The sequence below is a fragment of the Myotis myotis genome, unplaced genomic scaffold (genome assembly GCF_014108235.1).
Source record: "Myotis myotis isolate mMyoMyo1 unplaced genomic scaffold, mMyoMyo1.p scaffold_m19_p_3, whole genome shotgun sequence".
NCBI classification, from domain to species: domain Eukaryota; kingdom Metazoa; phylum Chordata; class Mammalia; order Chiroptera; family Vespertilionidae; genus Myotis; species Myotis myotis.
Window position 1 is genome coordinate 112,579,335 of NW_023416335.1, and position 19,761 is coordinate 112,599,095.

At 42.5% G+C, this 19,761-nt stretch overlaps 1 protein-coding gene across 1 annotated transcript in view; it reads right to left on the reverse strand.

Moving 5' to 3' along the window:
- Positions 1 to 651: 651 nt before the first annotated feature.
- Positions 652 to 19,761, reverse strand: part of LOC118651561 (arachidonate 5-lipoxygenase activating protein) — a 33,521-nt gene continuing 14,411 nt past the window's right edge. Inside the window, exons 3-5 of the mRNA XM_036300839.1 lie at positions 19,290 to 19,360; positions 14,843 to 14,924; positions 652 to 1,131 (exon numbers count right to left, since the gene is read on the reverse strand). Coding sequence (XP_036156732.1) covers positions 969 to 1,131; positions 14,843 to 14,924; positions 19,290 to 19,360 — 316 coding nt within the window. The 3' untranslated portion in view covers positions 652 to 968. The remainder of the gene's footprint in view (positions 1,132 to 14,842; positions 14,925 to 19,289; positions 19,361 to 19,761) is intronic.

Here is a 19,761-nt window from a genome sequence, read left to right on the forward strand (position 1 = left end):
AATGATTCTTCAGGAGGTCTGCTTGTCTGTAGGACGAATAGTGCATTTTCTTTTCTTTCCTTTTTTTTGTTATTTTTGTTTGTTTTTGTTTTGGCATTTCTCCACAATTTATCTCACTAAAATATTTTTTAAAAACACACATCTTAATCTCATAAAACTCACACCTACAGTCCCCTACAATAGAACACTTTACCGGATGTTTGTTTGAGTTCCCAGATAGTTTGAGTCATTGGTACCTGCTATGGGCCCATCCTGAGCATAGCACATGAAAAGCACAACAGGACATTGGGGATATTCAAGAGCTGATGATTTAGTGGGGCAGAGTGGCACTTCTTAGGAAATATCTTGAGATGTGCACAGGGTGCTGTGGGAGGTCAGAGGGCAGCATAGACCAACCTGGAGTTAGGGAAGGCTTCTTAGGAAAGGCAAGGCTTCAGTTGTGTATCTTCTGTTTCTTTGTTTAATGGGATTTTCTCATTAAGAGATAATCACAGTTGACATTTTGGTGGATACCCTTCCAGGTGTGTGTGTGTGTGTGTGTGTGTGTGTGTGTGTGTGTGTGTGTATAATGTATGTCATTATCATCATTTAGGTTGAGTAAAACAAACTAGTTATTCAACTTTAGCAACAGACACACACGAAATTCAAACACCAGCTTCAAACATGTCTCTACATTTTATTTTAGGAAAACACAAATCCGGTCCCAAAACATCTTCAGAAAGCAGGATAAATCAAGAAACATAGAGAGTGGGTCTGGGTAACAAATCCTGGATACTGCCATTTTCCAGGGGTGGAGCTGATGCAGGATTATTTTCTTCCAGGAAAGCAAGGTGAACTCAAGCTGCGAAGCCCAGATGGTCATTAGATTTATTTCCTATCTAAGAGGGGCTACATCTCTCAAGGGCTGAGTGATGATGACTTCTAGGTATTGATCAGATGAGAGCACCATCCCTGTATTCAGCAGAGAGTTAGGGAATGAGAAGCAGAGGGGAGATGGTGGTGGTGATCGTCTTTATGTAGTTTTCGAAGTCACTTCCGAAAAATAGGATGAGGTAATAGTTGAGTATGCCAGCAACGGACATGAGAAACAGGAACAGTATGATACGCTTCCCAAAAATGTAGCCAGGTGTGCTGGAAAAGAAGAGAGAAACCTGTAAAAGCTGTACAAATGACACCTGTTTCTCTCTCTCTCTCTTTCTCTCTCTCTCTCTCTCTCTCTCTCTCTCTCTCTCTCTCTCTCTCACACACACACACACACACACACACACACACACACACACATTATCACTTTGAAATACATGGGGTTTAAATTATAGCTCCTTTCACTCAAGAATGCTCCATTTACTTCATATGAAGATGGCAGTCTCTTAGCTATTATTACTCATTGAACATATTTCAAAACCCAGCCAAAGAGCCCAGACCTCAGACCCCTCATCGATAAGGCTCAGCATACAGCTGCTCTGTGTGCTCCTAGTTTCCTCTGAACTCTAGTCCTCGACAGCGTGAAAGTAGCAGGTTTTGCTGGTCATTGGGCATTCTGACTGGGGGTTAGGAATCCCATCGACTCATCCAGACCCTCTCTATGCTGCTCCTCTCCAGGAGCGCCTGTAAGAGTGTTGGGGCAGCTGTGTATAATGCAAGCCTTGAAGGGCCTCCAGGAGAGAAGTGATGGTTTAAATGAGCTAACAAGGCTGGTGAAATCTAAAAGGTGCTTTGGCATCTGAGACTTCCATCTGCCTGGGAATAACTCATGTTCACTCTAATGAGAGCTGGGCCCCCAGCAGTGAAAGATGGGTGTTTTAAGTGAATGGAGGGAGAGAGGCTTTTTATACTAGTACATTCATACCCTTCTATCAAAGGCTCTAATCATGAGCTGCTGAAGCATATCGTCAGCTGGGGTCAAGAGCCTTTTCCCCAGGGATATGTGACCACCTAATTGTTCACAGCAGCCACCCTGGCTTCCTCCCTCTATCTGCGGAATTTTGTAATCTCTGTGGCTGGGTCCATCTGTGTGGCATTAGCAAAGTCCAGCCAAATGGCTCATTATGGCTGTTAGGATGGTCCCTGGTGAGGGAGCCTTTGACAACCAGGACTCCTCAACAAGAACAGCTAGCCCAGCCGAATATGTGAGTTAATACCGCTGAGTCTGATTCTTGATATAATCAGAGAACAAAATTTGGTGTCCACAAGTTTGTTAGAAATTTTATCTTTTTGAAAGGGACCCCAAAGGTTCACAATGTAACCCATAATTTTCCCATGTCAAGAGTTTGAAAACCACTCAATAATTGAGTATCAGCTTTCCTACTACTCAAAGTGTGATAAGTCTGTAGTGAGGAACAAAATGATGATGCCTCCTAATGGAATAGTGGTCTTCTTAAATGTGGGCAGGATTTTGCAAAGGTCTCAAGGCATACCTCCCCCAAAGGAGATATGTCGTCTTCTCAGGCAGTGCAGAGAACTTAGCAAACACCTACCATGTGCAGGCCAACATGGATGGACTTAGAGGGTATTATGCTAAGTGAATAAGTCAGACAGAGAAAGACAAATACCAGATGATTTCACTTATATGGGGAATATAAGAAAACAAAATAAATGAACAACCAAAACAGAAATAGACTCATAGATACAGAGAACAAACTGTCAGATGGGAGGAGGATCAGGGAGTAAAAAAAGGTGAAGGGATTAAAAAGTACAAATTAGCTGTTACAAAATAATCATGGGGATGTAAAGTACAGCATAGGGAATATAGCCAATAATATTGTAAGAACTACGTATGGTGCCAGGTGGGTACTAGACTTATTGGTGGATCATTCTTAAGTTATAGAAATGTCTAACCACTATGTTGAGCAAAATTAATATAACATTAAATGTCAACCATAATTGAAATTGTTTTTAAATAATAAAAATTAAGGTTAGGATTACATAGTTCTCTCTAAATTGGGGTGGGGAAGGTCAGAATGAAATCATTAAGCATCTGTAGAAACCAGGAGTTTTATACCTATGATTTCATTTAACTCTCAGAACCACTCCATGAGGTATGATTAGCTTATTTTCTAGGTGGGGAAAAGGAGGACAGACAAGTTGAACACTTTGCCTAAGGTCACACAGCCAGGAAGAGGCAGAGTGGGAATTCAAACCTGTCTGTGTGAGGCCAGAGTCTTCCTCTTTCTGCCACATTGACTTCCTGAGAACTCCTTCAGATTCTGGAGGCTAGGATTTGGTTTTTAGTTTTGAAACAGATGTGCCCCCCCCCCACACACACACACACATAGCATAAAATCTACAGGAAGACATAAAAGAGACATTGTACCAAACAATACCTATCTCGAATGTACCTAAAACTTCCAAGAAGTGTAGATGTGGTGGAAGAGAGGAGAACCCAGGCATTTGGAGACCCAAGTTCCAGCCCCAGCTCTCTGCAGTGTGGCCTTGGGCAACTCACCACCCCTCTCCTACCTAACACAAAAATGTACACCAAATATGGGTAAAAAAAGAAAATTTTATGGTTCCTCTGGCTTTAAAATTCTGTTCTTTTCAATAAGTAAATATCACTTTAAACCTAGTAACTTCTAAAGGGAAAAAATGGTAAGATCAATGAGAGCAGGATACTGTCTCCTTCGCTCACCCACTCATTTCCAATAAATCAGGACTTCCATAAATGTGTGTCACATGAATGAATAATTCTCAAAAAAAAAGCATGAGCAGCCTTCTGTGGATCCCAAACTCCATGTGTATAAGAATCACCTGCAGATTCCTGAGCCTCCACCCCAGAGATTCTGGTTTGGTATGTCTGGGAGGGCCCCCAGAATCTGTACTTTGAATAAGCATCCCAGAAGAGTCTGGTGCAATTGGTTGGTGGGTTTCACTTTGAAAACTCAGCCTTGATATCCATGTGCTCACCCAGGAATTCCAAAAGAAGCAAGCTCATTCTTCAACTCTGATGAAATAACCCATGGCCCCATAATTGGGAGGTGGGGTCAGACTCTAAAATGTTGAATGATCAGAGTGGCTCAGTTGGTTGAGCCTCATCCTGTGTACCAAAAGGTTGCTGGTGCTGGTTCAGTTCCTGGTCAGGGCACATATCTGGGCTGAGGGTTTGATTCCCCCAGTAGGGCACATGCAGAAGGTAACAAATTGATGTTTCTCTTTCACATCAATGTCTCTCTCTCTCTCTCTCTCTCTCTCTCTCTCTCTCTCTCTCTCTCGTATGTCCTTTGGTGAGGACTAAAAATTTAAAATAATAATAAAATAAATAAACAAAATATTGACACTAAAAGGGAAATTGATTTGGAGGGATCAGTTCTTTTGAAAATTGTGCCCATTAGTATGTTGGTAGTTTAATATTTCTGAATTTGCCCCTTGCCCCTAATCCCCAGGGTCTCCTTGGGGGAACAGTTCTAAAGTTCCCAGCTCAGAGCAGATGATCATTAAATATTTACTAAATGAATGCTGAATGAGGAGTGAGCAAACAATGAGAAGAAGGTGGAGCTGAGTAACCTGAGCTTATTGGCCTTGAGAGTTGCTAATCTTTACCTACCAACCACTTAGTTGAGAACCTCAAATTGCAGAAGAGTTTAGTGGGAACTCCAACAGGGCACAAGGTGCTTTGGGACAGAAAGAGACAGCAACCTAGTGCCAGCTTGTGATGGTAGGTGATAAAAGTCAGATGTTCTTGTAATATAATGCCAACTGCTATTGAGTTTGGGCCCAGATAGTAGTTTAGAATGAACAGTGAAAAAACTGAGATTCATCCTTAACTGCTGTTTGGTTAAGGATGCTACAGACAACCCAGTCAGGATAGGGAGAATGGGCTTGGAGAATAGGATGTAAGACTGAGAATAAGAAACATAAACTTTAAGAGGACTAAACACAGGAGCTACAACATTCCTGGAAGAAGCAGCTTTGCCTTAGCTGGTTTGGCTCAATGGAAGAGTGCTGGCCCATGGACTGACGAGTCCTGGGTTCAATTCAGTCAAGGGCATGTACCTCGGTCACATGCTCAATCCCAGGCCCTGATGGTGGCATGTGCCAGAGGCAACCAATTGATATGTCTCTCGCACATCAATGTTTCTCTCTCTGTCTCTCCCCTCTCCCACTCTCTCTCTAAAATATATAAATATATATCAATGGAAAGAGATCCTTGGGTGAGGAAAGGAGGAGGAGGAGGAGGAAGAGGAAGAGAAGAAGAAGAAGAAGAAGAAGAAGAAGAAGAAGAAGAAGAAGAAGAAGAAGGAGAAGGAGAAGGAGAAGGAGAAGGAGAAGGAGAAGGAGAAGGAGAAGGAGAAGGAGAAGGAGAAGGAGAAGGAGAAGGAGGAGGAGGAGGAGGAGGAGGAGGAGGAGGAGGAGGAGGAGGAGGGGAAGGGGAAGGGGAAGGGGAAGGAGAAGGAGAAGGAGAAGAAGAAGAAGAAGAAGAAGAAGAAGAAGAAGAAGAAGAAGAAGAAGAAGAAGAAGAAGAAGGAGAAGAAAAAGGAGAAGGGGAAGGTGAAGGGGGAAGGGGAAGGGGAAAGGGAAGGAGAAGGAGGAGCTTTGAAGGAGGATGTACACTAAGGAATGTCTTCCCTACCCACTGGAACTTCTGAAGGGGACGGGCCGAAGTAACTTCTGGAGAAAAGCAAAGATGATCTAGAGCCCAAGGGAGAAATTTCTGGGGAAGGAACTCACTGAGCAGAACCTTCCTCTGTGGGTACGGTCAAGAACTAAAGCAGACCCTAAAAGCATTAGGGCATTAAGGTGTCTTGCAGAGACTAAGTGTGACACAGACCAGATACAGAGGCAGATAAACAAAAGAGGGGGGTCCCTGATGTGCGAGGGCTTTAGCAAGTAGTTTCTAGAAGGCAGAATTGAAAATTTCTTTGGACCTAGCCACAGACCGCTCAGGCTTGCATCTACTTCAGGCTACATTTTGGTCTAGATTAGGACTGAACATCTCATCCAGTATACAGTGTATCATTTATATCAAAGACTGTGTGTTAAGAAGCACTATGAGGATACATTTGGTCTCTGCAGGAAAGAACACCGTGACTGGTAAGTAATGTCTGCAAGCACAGATCATGAGGAAAGGAGCTGGTGGAATCTTCTTATAACCATGTAATGGGAGAGACCAGGGAGGGATTTAAAGTTCTGGTCATTAAACTTCTGGTCAAGATGGCAGGGCAGGTAAATGCAGTACCCATCCCCTCCCACAACATCAAAATTACAATTCAACTACAAAACAACCATCATTAGGAACCACCTGAAATCTGGCTGAATGGAAGTCCTACAACTAGGGGATTTAAAAAGAAGCCACAGGGAGACTGGTAGGAGGGGCAGAATCATGGAACAAGCTGGTCCCACACCCTTGTGCAGTGAATAAAAATTGGGAGGGTCCTGGCTGGTGTGGTTCAGTATTTGAGAGTCAGCCCATGCACTGAAGAGTCATGGGTTCAATTTCCAGTCAAGGGCACATACCTAAGTTGCAGGTTTGATCCCAGCCTGGTCTGGGTGAGTGGGGGAGGCAACAAATAGATCTATCTCTATCTCTATCTCTATCTCTATCTCTATCTCTATCTATCTCTATCTCTATCTCTACCTCTATCTCGACCTCTATCTCTCTTTTCCCTCCCTTCCTCCCTTCCACTCTCTCTAAAAATCAATGGAAAAAATATCTTCTGGTGAGGATTAACAAAAAAAATTTTTAAATGGTACAGATAATCAACATCATTAAAGTGTCCATACTACCCAAAGCAATTTATAGATTCAATGCACTCCCCATTAAAATACCAACAGCATATTTCAAAGACCTAGAACAAACTCTCCAAAAATTCATCTGGAATAAAAACAGACCCCAAATAGCCACAGCAATCCTGAGAAAGAAGAACAAAGTTGGAGGGATTACAATACCAGATATCAAGCTATATTACAAAGCCACAGTTCTCAAAACTGCTGATATGGGCATAAGAACAGACATATAGACCAATGGAACAGAACAGGGAACCCAGAAATCAACCCAAGCCATTATGTTCAATTAATATTTGACAAAGGAGGAAAGAGCATGCAATGGAGTCAAGACAGTCTCTTAAATAAATGGTGCTAGGAAATTTGGTCAGATACATGCAAAAAAATGAAACTAGATTACCAACTTACACCATACACAAAAATAAACTCAAAATGGCTAAAGGACTTAAATGTAAGATGGGAAACCATAAAAATCTTAGATGACTCCTTAGGCAGCAAAATATCAGACATATGTCATAGCAATATCTTTACCGATACAGCATCTAGGGCAATGGAGACTAAGGAGAAAATAAACAAATGGGACTTGAGACTACATAAAAATAAAAAGTTTCTGCACAACAAGAGAAACCATCAAAAAACAACAAGAAAGCCTACTGCATGGGAGAACATATTTGTCAATGCTATTTCAGATAAGGGTTTAATCTCCAATATTTACAGAGAACTCATACAACTTAACAAAAGAAAGATAAACAATCCAATCAAAAAATGGGCAAAGGACCTAAATAGACACTTTTTGAAAGAGGACATACAGAAGGCTGAGAGACATATGAAGACATGCTCAAAGTCACTAATCATCTGAGAGATGCAAATAAAAACAACAATGAGATACCATCTGTCAGAATGACTATCATCAAGAAATCAAGAAACTGCCTTAACCGGTTTGGCTCAGTGGATAGAGCGTCGGCCTGCGGACTCAGGGGTCCCAGGTTCAATTCTGGTCAAGGGCATGTACCTTGGTTGCAGGCACATACCCAGTGGGGAGTGTGCAGGAGGCACCTGATCAATGTTTCTCTCTCATTGATGTTTCTAACTCTCTATCCCTCTCCCTTCCTCTCTGTAAAGAATCAATAAAATATATTTAGACACAAAAATTTGTACACACAGAGAACCAAGATGGCGGCATAGGTTAACGCCGGAGTTTGCTGCCTTGAACAACTACTTCAAAAGTGAAACTAAAAAACGGAACGGACATCACCCAGAACCACAGGAACGCTGGCTGAGTGGAAGTCCTACAACTAGGAGGAAAGAGAAACGCATACGGACACTCAGAGGAGGCGCAGTGCTGAAGTCAAATTCTGAGGTGCGGAGTGCGCAGAGCAGGCTGGCGGCAGAGGGCGCGGTTGGCATTTTCAATCGGGAGGGAGTCGCAGACTCTGAGCTCCAGATACAGGCGAGTCTTTAGGGACCCAGACTCAAACGGGAGAAGCAGGACTGTCTGGCTTTGGTCAGAGTGAGTGCAGCTTTTTCTCCGAGGTTTGCAGCGGGTGCTGGGACTCAGAGAGGCAGAGCCCCTGGGGACAGGACTGAGAGCCGCCATAACTGCTCTCTCCGGCCCACCCTGTTGATCCTGTGCGACCCGCCCCGCCCAAGCCCTGCACAGAGGCATTTGATGGATAGCCTCAGGCAAAGGCTAGATTAGCACCTCCCTAGAGGACGGAAGTTCTCTCACTGCAGACACAGCTGATTCTCATAGCCACTTGGCCTGGAGGTCAAACCCTCCCTGGTATTAGTTACAACAATCAAGGTTTAACTATAAGACTTCGCACAAAGACCACTAGGGGGTGCACCAAGGAAGCATAGCAAAATGCGGAGACAAAGAAACAGGACAAAATTGTCAATGGAAGATATAGAGTTCAGAACCACACTTTTAAGGTCTCTCAAGAACTGTTTAGAAGCCGCCGATAAACTTAGTGAGATCTACAAGAAAACTAATGAGACCCTCGATGCTATATTGGGGAACCAACTAGAAATTAAGCATACACGGACTGAAATAAAGAATATTATACAGACTCCCGACAGCAGACCAGAGGAGCGCAAGAATCAAGTCAATGATTTGAAATGCGAGGAAGCAAAAAACACCCAACCGGAAAAGCAAAATGAAAAAAGAATCCAAAAATGTGAGGATAGTGTAAGGAGCCTCTGGGACAGCTTCAAGCATACCAATATCAGAATTATAGGGGTGCCAGAAGATGAGAGAGAGCAAGATATTGAAAACCTATTTGAAGAAATAATGATAGAAAACTTCCCCCACCTGGTGAAAGAAATGGACTTACAGATCCAAGAAGCGCGGAGAACCCCAAACAAAAGGAATCCAAAGAGGACCACACCAAGACACATCATAATTAAAATGCCAAGAGCAAAAGATAAAGAGAGAATCTTAAAAACAGCAAGAGAAAGAAACTCAGTTACCTACAAGGGAATACCCATACGACTGTCAGCTGATTTCTCAACAGAAACTTTGCAGGCCAGAAGGGAGTGGCAAGAAATATTCAAAGTGATGAATACCAAGAACCTACAACCAAGATTACTTTATCCAGCAAAGCTATCATTCAGAATTGAAGGTCAGATAAAGAGCTTCACAGATAAGGAAAAGCTAAAGGAGTTCATCACCACCAAACCAGGATTATATGAAATGCTGAAAGGTATCCTTTAAGAAGAGGAAGAGGAAGAAAAAGGTAAAGATACAAATTATGAACAACAAATATGCATCTATCAACAAGTGAATCTAAGAATCAAGTGAATAAATAATCTGATGAACAGAATGAACTGGTGATTATAATAGAATCAGGGACATAGAAAGGGAATGGACTGACTATTCTTGGGGGGGAAAGGGGTGTGGGAGATGCGGGAAGAGACTGGACAAAAATCGTGCACCTATGGATGAGGACAGTGGGTGGGGAGTGAGGGCGGAGGGTGGGGGGGGGAACTGGGAGGAGGGGAGTTATGGGGGGGGGGAGAGGAACAAATGTAATAATCTGAACAATAAAGATTTAATTTAAAAAAAATAAAATAAATAAATAAATAAAAAAGAATCAATAAAATATATTTTATAAAAAAGAAAGAAATCAAGAAACGACAAATGCTGGTGAGGATGTGGAGAAAAAAGAACCCTCGTGCACTACCGGTAAGAATGCAGACTGGTGCAGCCACTGTTGAAGACCGTATGGAGTTTCCTCAAAAAATTATAAATGGAACTCCCATTTAACCCAGTAATCCCACTTCTAGGATTATATCCCAAGAAACTAGAAATACCAATCAGAAAGGATATATGCACCCCTATGTTCATAGCAGCACAATTTACCATAGCTAAGATTTGGAAACAGTCTAAGTGCCTATCAGCAGATGAGTAGATTAAAAATCTGTGGTACATCTACACAATGGAATACTATGCCACTATAAAAAAGAAGGAACATTTGCAACAGCATGGATGGAACTGGAGAGCATTATGCTAAGCGAAATAAGCCAGTCAGAGAAAGATAAATATCACATGATCTCACTCATTTGTGGGTTATAATGAATAACATAAACTGGTGAACAAAAATAGATCCAGAGACAAATGAGGGGCGGGGGGGCGTGATTAGAGATCAACCAAAGGACTTGTATGCATGCATATTAGCATAACCAATGGACACAGACACTGGGGCGGTTGGGGCTTGTCCTCAGCATTGGGAGTGGTGGGGGGTGGAGGTGTGAATCGGGGGAAAAAGGAGACATATGTAAAACTTTAAACAATAAAACTATTTTTTAAAAAGTGGGACAGATATCTTGGCTGTATAGGTCCCACCTGAGAGACAAGAGGGTCACCACCTCACATCAGGCAGCCTAGGGTTCCAGTTCTAGGAAGAGAAGTCCCCGTAATTTCTGGCTGTAAAAACCAGCAGGAATTGAGGCTGAGGAAGACAGATGGCTGCTGGAGTCCCAGGCAGTTCTTCTTAAAGGGCCCAGGCACAGACTTACTTGGACTCACTCCCTCTAAGCTCCAGTGCTAGGGCAGCAGCTAGAAAGGCACCAGAGACATATGGGGAGGAATTAAATTGTCTATCATCAGGGCAAGAGCTGGGGAATAGCTTTCTTCCAGACAGAAATGCTGGCAGAGACAACCATTCCTTCGATGAACCTCCCCTCATAAAGCCAGCAGGGAGGTGCCATATCTGAGACTCCACCGACTTGACTCAAACTGTTTTCCCCACCCTGGTGATTCCCCAAGGCCAACTTTTGGGCCCACCAAGCTGATTCCAGTGGCTTTTCCATATGAATGGCCTGTCTTGTCTCATGCTTTGAACTATCCTAAAATATATCAAACAAGCAGCATCTGGCCTCAGTGTGCCCCATACTTCTCACTAAGTGGCCCAGGCCTAACTCTATCAGCAGCCACCTTGGTTCACAGCTTGGCCTCTCTGGAAAGCTCCATGCCTAGCACAAGAAACAGCCATCTGCAGATCACTTTGTAGCTCATGCCAGGTAGACCCAAGCAGAACAGAGACAGCAGCTGACCTTGGCCTGCACCTCCTGGCAGGCCTCAAAGCTAGTCTATCCAGGACAGCTTCAGATTATGTCAAAGCATCACCACCCAACCACCTCCACAAGGGACACACTAAAGGGGAAGACTCAGCAGGCACCAGACCCCTGCTGAAGTAAGTTATGCTCTATGGGGTGGGCCTCTGCACAACTGATCCTCCACAGTTATCAGAGATCAGTAGTCAGTAGTTGCAGCCAGTTCTTGTGGCTGATCTGCCTATAGGTAAATCCCTCCCATTAATGTGCTAACTATAAAAGAAGGATATACACAGCCCACATAGGGCTGCACCTCAAGAGTCCAGCTTGGATGATCAAGAGGCTATGTCACTGACCCTACAGAACACTTACTATATTAGGCCACTTACCAAACCTGAGAGATGTAGCAGCTCTGCCTAATAGATAGAAACAAACATAGGGAGGTTGCCAAAAAGAGGAGACAAAGAGGCATGTCACAAATGAAAGAACAGAACAAAACTCCAGAAAAAGAACTAAACAGAAGGGACACAAGCAACCTACCAGATACAGAGTTCAAAACACTGGTTATTCCCCTGGCCATTTTGGCTAAGTGGTTGAGCATTGGCCTGCAGACTGAAGAGTAGTGCATTTTATTCCAGTCAAGGACATATACCTCTGTTGTAGTCCCTATCCCCAGCCCCAGTCAGGTTGCATGTGGGAGGCAACCAGTCGATGTGTCCCTCTCACATCAATGTTTCTCTCTCTGTATCTCTGCTCCCAACCCTTCCATTCTCTCTCTCTCTCTCTCTCTCTCTCTCTCTCTCTCTCTCTCTCTCTCTCTCTCTCTCTTTAAAAAAAAAAAATCAATGAAAAAATATCCTCTGGTGAGGATTAACAAAAAATAAAATAAAAATAAAAACAACACTGGTTATTAGGATACTCAATAAACTTAGTAAGAACTTCCACAGCATAAAAAAGGACCAGTCAGAAATGATACACTAACTGAAATGAAGAATAATTTACAGGGAATAAACAGTAGAATAGATGAAGTCAAGAATCTAATCAGTGATTTGGAATATAAGGAAGAAAACAAAACACACACACACACATGTGTGAACACACACAAACACACACACACACACAATCTGAACAGCAAAAAGAAAAATGAATCCAAAAAATTAGGATAGTGTAAGGAACCTCTGGGTCAACTTCAAGCATACCAGCATTCACATCATGGGAGTGCCAGAAAGAGAACAGAGAGAGCAAGAAATTGAAAAACTATTTGAAAAAATAATTGTGGAAAACTTCCCTAAGTTGGTGAAGGAAATAGACACACAAGTCCAGGAAGCGCAGAGAGTCCCAAGATGAACCCAAAGAGGCCCACATCAAGACACCAGAATTAAAATACCGAGGGTTAAAGACAAAGAAGGAATTTCCAAAGCAGCAAAAGAAAAGCAGTTACCTACAAGGGAGCGCCCATAAGATTGTCAGATGATTTCTCAACAGAAACAGTTCAGGCTAAGAAGGAATTGGCAAGAAATATTCAAATTGATGAAAAGCAAGGACCTACAACCAAGATTATTCTACCCAGCAAAGCTATCATTTAGAATCAGAAGATGTACAAAGAGCTTCCCAGACAAGTAAAAGCTAAAGGAGTTCATCACCACCAAACCAGTATTACATGAAATGTTAAAGGATCTTCTTTAAGAAGAAAAAAAAGATAAAAATATATGAACAATAAAACAGTAATAAATACATATTTATCAACAATTGAATCTTAAAAAACAAAATAAACAGAACAGAACCAGACTCATAGACACAGAAAACATTTTGACAGTTGCCAGACTGGAGGGGGTTTGGAGGGATGAGTAAAAAAGGTGAAGGGATTAAAAAATACAAATTGGTAATTACAGAATAATCATGGGGATGTAAAGTACAGCATAGAGAATATAGTCTATAATAACCTAATTACTATATATGATGTCAGATGGTGCAAGACTTGTCAGGATGATCACTTAGTAAGTTATATAATGTCTAATCACTGGGATGTACACCTGAAACTAATATAATAATGTATGTCAACTGTAATTGAAAAAAAAAATTGTAAATGATTTAAAAAGAAGAGGTTAAGCCATTTACATTTTAATGAGGTCTGGAGAAATCAAATACTTTTCAGATGTTAAGTCTATAGTCTATTTTTTATTTTTGCTGCCTCTATCCATTTCCTAGTAGTGATTATCTTTAAAATAAGAAGTGCCTATGGGTAAATGGACTAATTTTGTCATGAGCCACAGATTGTCTTAGAATTAAAGTAACTTTAAGATCTCAGGCAAGTGGTGACTGATAAAGAGAAAAAATGTGACCTAACCAAATGCCCGTGTCTTAGGGGAGAAAGACAGGGCTGATGGGAAGCCAAGCCCCCTTATTTTATTGATAGACACCCCCACAACTCCTGACAGCAGGTAATCTCCTGGGGAAGGCAGAATAGAGGCTTTCCCAGGTCAAAGAGAATAAAGAACATTATTTAGGACAGTGTTGATAAGAATAAGAGAGATAATGGAAATGTGGTTTTAGAGGATGAATAGGAAGGCCACTAGAGAGGAATGAAGGAGACATGAGCACCGGGAAAGAATTGTAAGAAAAAGCCATTATTCTCCGGCCACTCACTACCAAGCCACCAAGTCACTTAGCTTTGCAGCTCCCAGTTCTCCAGGAGTAATGCTTTCACCTGCTGACCTCCTGGGATGTCAGCGCCTTTGTCACTGTGGAAGGATGCTATCTAACGGGGAACCCATTAGCCACTAGAGAAGTGTGCTATTGTAAAAGTCCGGGGGGGGGGGGGGCGGGGGGTGAAAGTAGACAAGAAAGAAAACTGAAGGGGAAGGCTGAGCTCAACCTCCCAGAACAAATTCCTGACTCTTGGAGCCCCTCTGCTACAGTAGGAATCCTGTTCTCTTAGGTGTGCTGCCACTGGAATGTTTCTTCTGTAAGTGCCATCATTTATTTTACTAGAATTGGATTTCCCAATCCAGGTGGAGTGGGTGTGTCATTGCTAATTTGGCACCATCTGTAAGCCATGCAACGCTGACTCCATTTTCAGTCCCCATCCTCTACCTATGATTGTACCGTATGTCCTCAACATTCCTTCTGTTGGCCCCTGGAAAATCTGTTATTCAAGAGAACTTATCACAAGGTGCAAGCTTTAGTTCTCATTTCTCTAGGCAAACAATGGAATGTTTCACTCACCGGAGGCTGGGAAAACTAGACATAGGATGACATTCAAGACCCAGACTGTGAAGGGTGGGAGTAGAGGGTGTGGGGTTGCAAGGAATGTGCAGCACATGGCATTAAAGCGCCCTTTGTGAGCCCTACACCAGGGGCAGGAATTGTTCAGTGTTCAAGTCCCCCCGCTGTATTTTCAGAGCCCACAAAGTTCAGGGAGAAAAAGAGGAAGGATCCTAGTCAGCTTTGGCCATCTTACCTCAAGTGGTCCCCTAAGCCTTCGAATGCTACGCAGAATATGGTTGTGAATTACCACTCTTCATGCTCAAGAAGCATGACTGCTGCGTGGTTCCTAAACACTCCCAGTGCCTACCTCTGAGTTCGTTCTCCCAGGTAGCCGACGAAGTACTTTTGCCTCACGAACAGGTACATCAGCCCAGCAAAGGCAGCAGGAACTAAGTGGAAAAAGAAAAATAAAAACACCTTAGTTTCATATATACCAAACAGGCTAAGTTAACACAATGTTAATACAGTCATTGTGGCCTGGCCAGCACAGCTCAGTGGTTGAGCATCGACCAATTCCTGGTCAGGGCACAAACCCCAGTTGCAGGCTTGATCACCAGTTGGGGGCATGCAGGAGGCAGCTGATCAGTGATTCTCTCTCATCATTGATGTTTCTATCTCTCTCTCCCTCTCCCTTCCTCTCTGAAATCAATAAAAATATATATTTTTTAAATACAGTCATTGTGCAATTACTGCGTGTCACAAAATCTAGCAGAGGCCTCAAGTTCTGACAGTCTGGGCTGATGTGAACTTCAGCAAACAGCCTAGGGCGGGAAGAAATCTGAACATTTTAATAATAGTGATGTTATAGACATATAAAAAGATGTCCAACATCACTAATCATCAGAGAACTGCAAATTAAAACCACAATGAGATAGCACCTCACACCTGTCAGAAAGGCTACCATTAATGAATCAACAAGCAATATGTTGATGAGGATGTGGAGAAAAGGGAACCCTCATGCACTGCTGGTAGGAAGGCAGGCTGGAGCAGCCACTGTGGAAAAAAAGTATGGAGGCTCCTCACAAAACTAAAAATAGAACTCCCATAGGACCCAACAATATCCCACTTTTGGGTATATATCCAAAAGTAATCCAAAACACTAATTTGAAAAGATATATGCACCCTTATGTTTATTGCAGCATTGTTTATAATAGCCAAGATATGGAAACAACCTAAGTGTCCATAAATAGAAGAATGGATAAAAGAAAGGTAGTGCATTCATACAATGGACTGTTACTCAGCCACTAAAAAATAATGAAATCTTACCATTTGTGACAACATGGATGAACCTAGATGGTATTATACTAAGTGAAATAAATCAGACAGAGAAAGACAAATACCATATTAATTCACTTACATGTGGAATCTAAAGAACAAAATTAATGAATAAACCAAACTGAAACAGACTCATAGACACAGAGAACAGACTAATAACTGCCAGATGGGAGAAAAAGGTAAGAGAATTAAGAAGTACAAATTGATAGTCACAAAATAATCACAACGATGTAAAGTACAGCATAAGGAATTTTGTTAATAATATTGTAATAACTAGAATGGTACCAAGTGAGTACTAGACTTATCAGAGGGACCACTTTGTAAAATATGTAAATGTCTAATCACTATGTTGTACACCTGAAACTAATATAATATTGAATGTCAACTGTAATTAAAAATTAAAAATAATAATAGTGATGTTATTTATATTGGCATTGTGGTATCGTTTGCAAGTATTTTCATAACCATCATCTAATTTGAATCCTTCCCATATGACCAGTATCATCTTTTCTATTTCCAGATGTTGGAAACTTGGGCTTGAGCGGCCAGAGGCTTGTATGATACTGCCAGGTGTTAGACGTATCTGTGGGAGGAAGGGGCAGACCCCGAGCCCAGCTCTGAGCCTAGTTCTCTTAAAAGTATAACCTTCACCTCTGGGCTTCCAGGCAGCACAATGCTCAAACTTCTCTGAACAATTGCTACCATTCAGAAAAGGTCTCTGGAGGAAGAGATTCCATTTGCATTCTAGCCTGTGAGGAGCAACCGTATGCAGCACCCAAAAAATCCTACAGCCAGGAGCTTGGAGCCGAGTCAGAAAGCACAGCCCCGCTAGGACTACCAGAAGCTGGAGCTAATACTTAATTTGGTCTACATCTGGATAAAGGGCCGATTACAGCGCCTCACCTATCGGAAATAATTCAGAGTCAAAAGTGAAGCATAAGTATGAAAGCACTTGGAAAACCTGCTAGCATTATTCAAATGCCAGATGAATTGTGCTGACTGAGCACTTTTTATATGCCAGTACTGCCAAGGCTCTTTGTATACATGGGTCTTCTATCCTCTCAGCCTGGTAAGGAGCACATTGCTGTCACTATTTGACATTTAAGGAAATTTAGGTTTCGAGAAGTCAGTTTTCCCAGAGTCACCTACCAGACCAAAAGACTCCTGAGGACAGCCATATTTACCAGTCTTCATCTCTGTGCCTGGCCTCATGCCTGGCGCATATTGGCCTTCTATATTTGTCAAATGAATGAATAAAAGTCATATAAGTTGGCCAGAGGAGAGGTGGAATTTGAAAACAGGTCTGAGTTCAAAGCATTATTACTCTCACTAGCACCATCAATCATAACATTTATTGGGCTTCTACTTTTAAGCTGAACTATATGAAAGTGCCATTTTCATGAGTCACAAACAGTCAAATAGCTGCAGTTTTATATGGTTTAACCCGATATGCCAAGCACTGTGTCAGGGGCTGAATGCATATTATTTCACACAATCATCCTGGGAATCCGGTCATTCCTGTTTTACACATGAGGAAACCGAGGCTTAGGAAAGCTGAGTAACAGCCCAGGGTCACAACAGCAGTGGAATCATCCTAGTCTGTCAGTCCCCAAGACCCGTGTTCTTTCCACAACTCTGCCTTGCCTCCAAAAATACTATTGTTACATGACAGATAAGGAATCCAAAGCAAAAGAAACTGCTTGTGAAGTTCATCCTATTCTCCAAAAGTCACAAAATTGTCACAATTCACAATTTGTTCTGAGCAAAGTTTTTCCTGGTTTGTTCCATCGGGATGGCTCTGAACTAACTTACCAGCCCATCTTTTCCTTTTTTTTTTTTTTTTTTTTTTTTTACCAGGAACTGCACTGAACTATAATAAGAGTCAGGGTGGGAAATGGCCACACTTGTTGCCCTCATGCCGGATATGGTGTGCGCCTCTGTGTACCTGGGCTGCCTAGAACAGCAAGAGGAGCACAGTGGGTACAAATCAGGGCTCTACAATTCTAAAGTCCGAGCTAGCCACTTGTCCCCTTTGGGGCTTGGGCTCCTTTTCTATAAAGTAAAGAGTTTGGGCTCAAATGATCCCCAAGGATCCTTTCAGCTAAGAAATTCTACCACCTACTATTTTTATATGATATAACTATTATCGAACAGAGTTTACTGACACTTTTGTCCCCTGACAATGCCAACACATGTTTGACAGGGAATGCATAGTCCCAGGCTCTGAAACACCTGTAGGCTCCCTCTGTATTTGTCTAGCTGGAACAACTCTATATTCATCTACATCAAGTATCATTAAAACATAAAAGGAATCATAACTCCTACTGTGAGCATATTTTGACCTGATTTTCAGGTCTTGCTGGATATGTTTCTTAGTTAATTCAGGATAGAAAGTGGAAAATAGTGAACTAGTGACAGCCTCATGGAGCACAGAAAAAGGCCACAGGTGTCCCTGAAATGGTTTTTCTGCCACCCCTCACCTCTCTTCTCTATCACTGCTCTTATTCTTTTCCTTCATGGCACATCCCACTCTTGGTGATAATTTATCCATTCACTGATTTTCTGTGTTTCATCTTGCCAACTACTGTGGGCTTCCCCACCATCTTTTTGTCAGTTACTGTGTATTCAAGCATAGGGCTTGTCACAGAGTAGGTGTTCTATGTATGTGTATTATATAAATGAATAAAGTAAAAGGCTACTTGTGAGAAATCCAGGCTATAGCCAAAAGACCTGGGTTCTCAATGTGGCTCATTATTCACCAGCTGAGTAACCTTGAGCAAATGACCTATCTCTCTGAACCAAAGTGTCCCCAAGGATGATGGGGGAAGGATATCCACTCTACCTGCTTTACGAAGTGGAAGGAGGTGATGAGGGTTAAATAGTTCATCAGAGAACACTAGTGACCTCTTCTGATACACCCTGCTTGGCTGACCAAGTCATGCCACCCTTCCCCCCGACACAGTGCCAGTGTCCAAAGGGGACCAAAAAATATTACTCTGGTTTCCATTTAATTTTAAATCCGCTCTGGGAGTCAACTCGCTGAAGTCAAGACTGTGGGCTGCTGATAACTGGAAAAGGCTGGAGACCTGGAATCCAGCCCGAGACTCTGCAGACAGTGCCCGAGGGAGGACTGCCAGCCTGGAAGCTTATTAGTAGGAGAGCCAAGTGACAGCAGCCCCAGAATAGATCCCTCTGGCACTCTCATTTATAATGCCCTTGTATCTGAGCTAACACTGCTTAGGGATTCTGAGTCACATTTAGCCTTAAACCACCCTTGTCAGTGCAGGCACTCTCAACCGCAGGGAGCCAGCATTAGCAATGCATTATCCACCAATCCACTGGCACAGAGCACGGGAAACACCTCTCTAGGGTTTCACAGATCAGAGCTGGAGGTCAGACAAACTCCTTTCAACAAAGAACCTGAACTGGAGCCTCCTCCGGCACATTTCAGACAGAGAACACAGAGAGAAGCTGCTTACCTTGGCTGCACAGTAGCCCCGCACTCCAGAGCACGACAAGGAAAGTGGGGTATGCATCGACACAGTTTTGGCTGTAGAATAAATAAATTTAAAGAAGAAAAATCAGAAAACATGTTACCACAGTGTCCTCTGTAAAACTACCTGAAACCACAAATTAATACACACCATCACATCTGGAGCAAAAGCCCCACTCATAATTCTACATACATCTACCCATGAAGACTGGCACCAGCTGCCACATCAGAAATGGACAGCAGTGTAAAGCGACATGTGTTCAGAACCCATTCACTCTCTTCCTCAGTGAAGCCCATTGGAGACTCAGTTTCTTAATGGACTCGCTATGGCAGAGTTCCTGCACCTGGCTTTGCCAAAGTGCTTCTGAAATTGACAAGTGAGCAATGCAGTGGTGGCCGTTAGGGTGGGGTGGCTGGGAGAAGAACCCAGCTAAGAAGACCTTTATGGTAGACACACA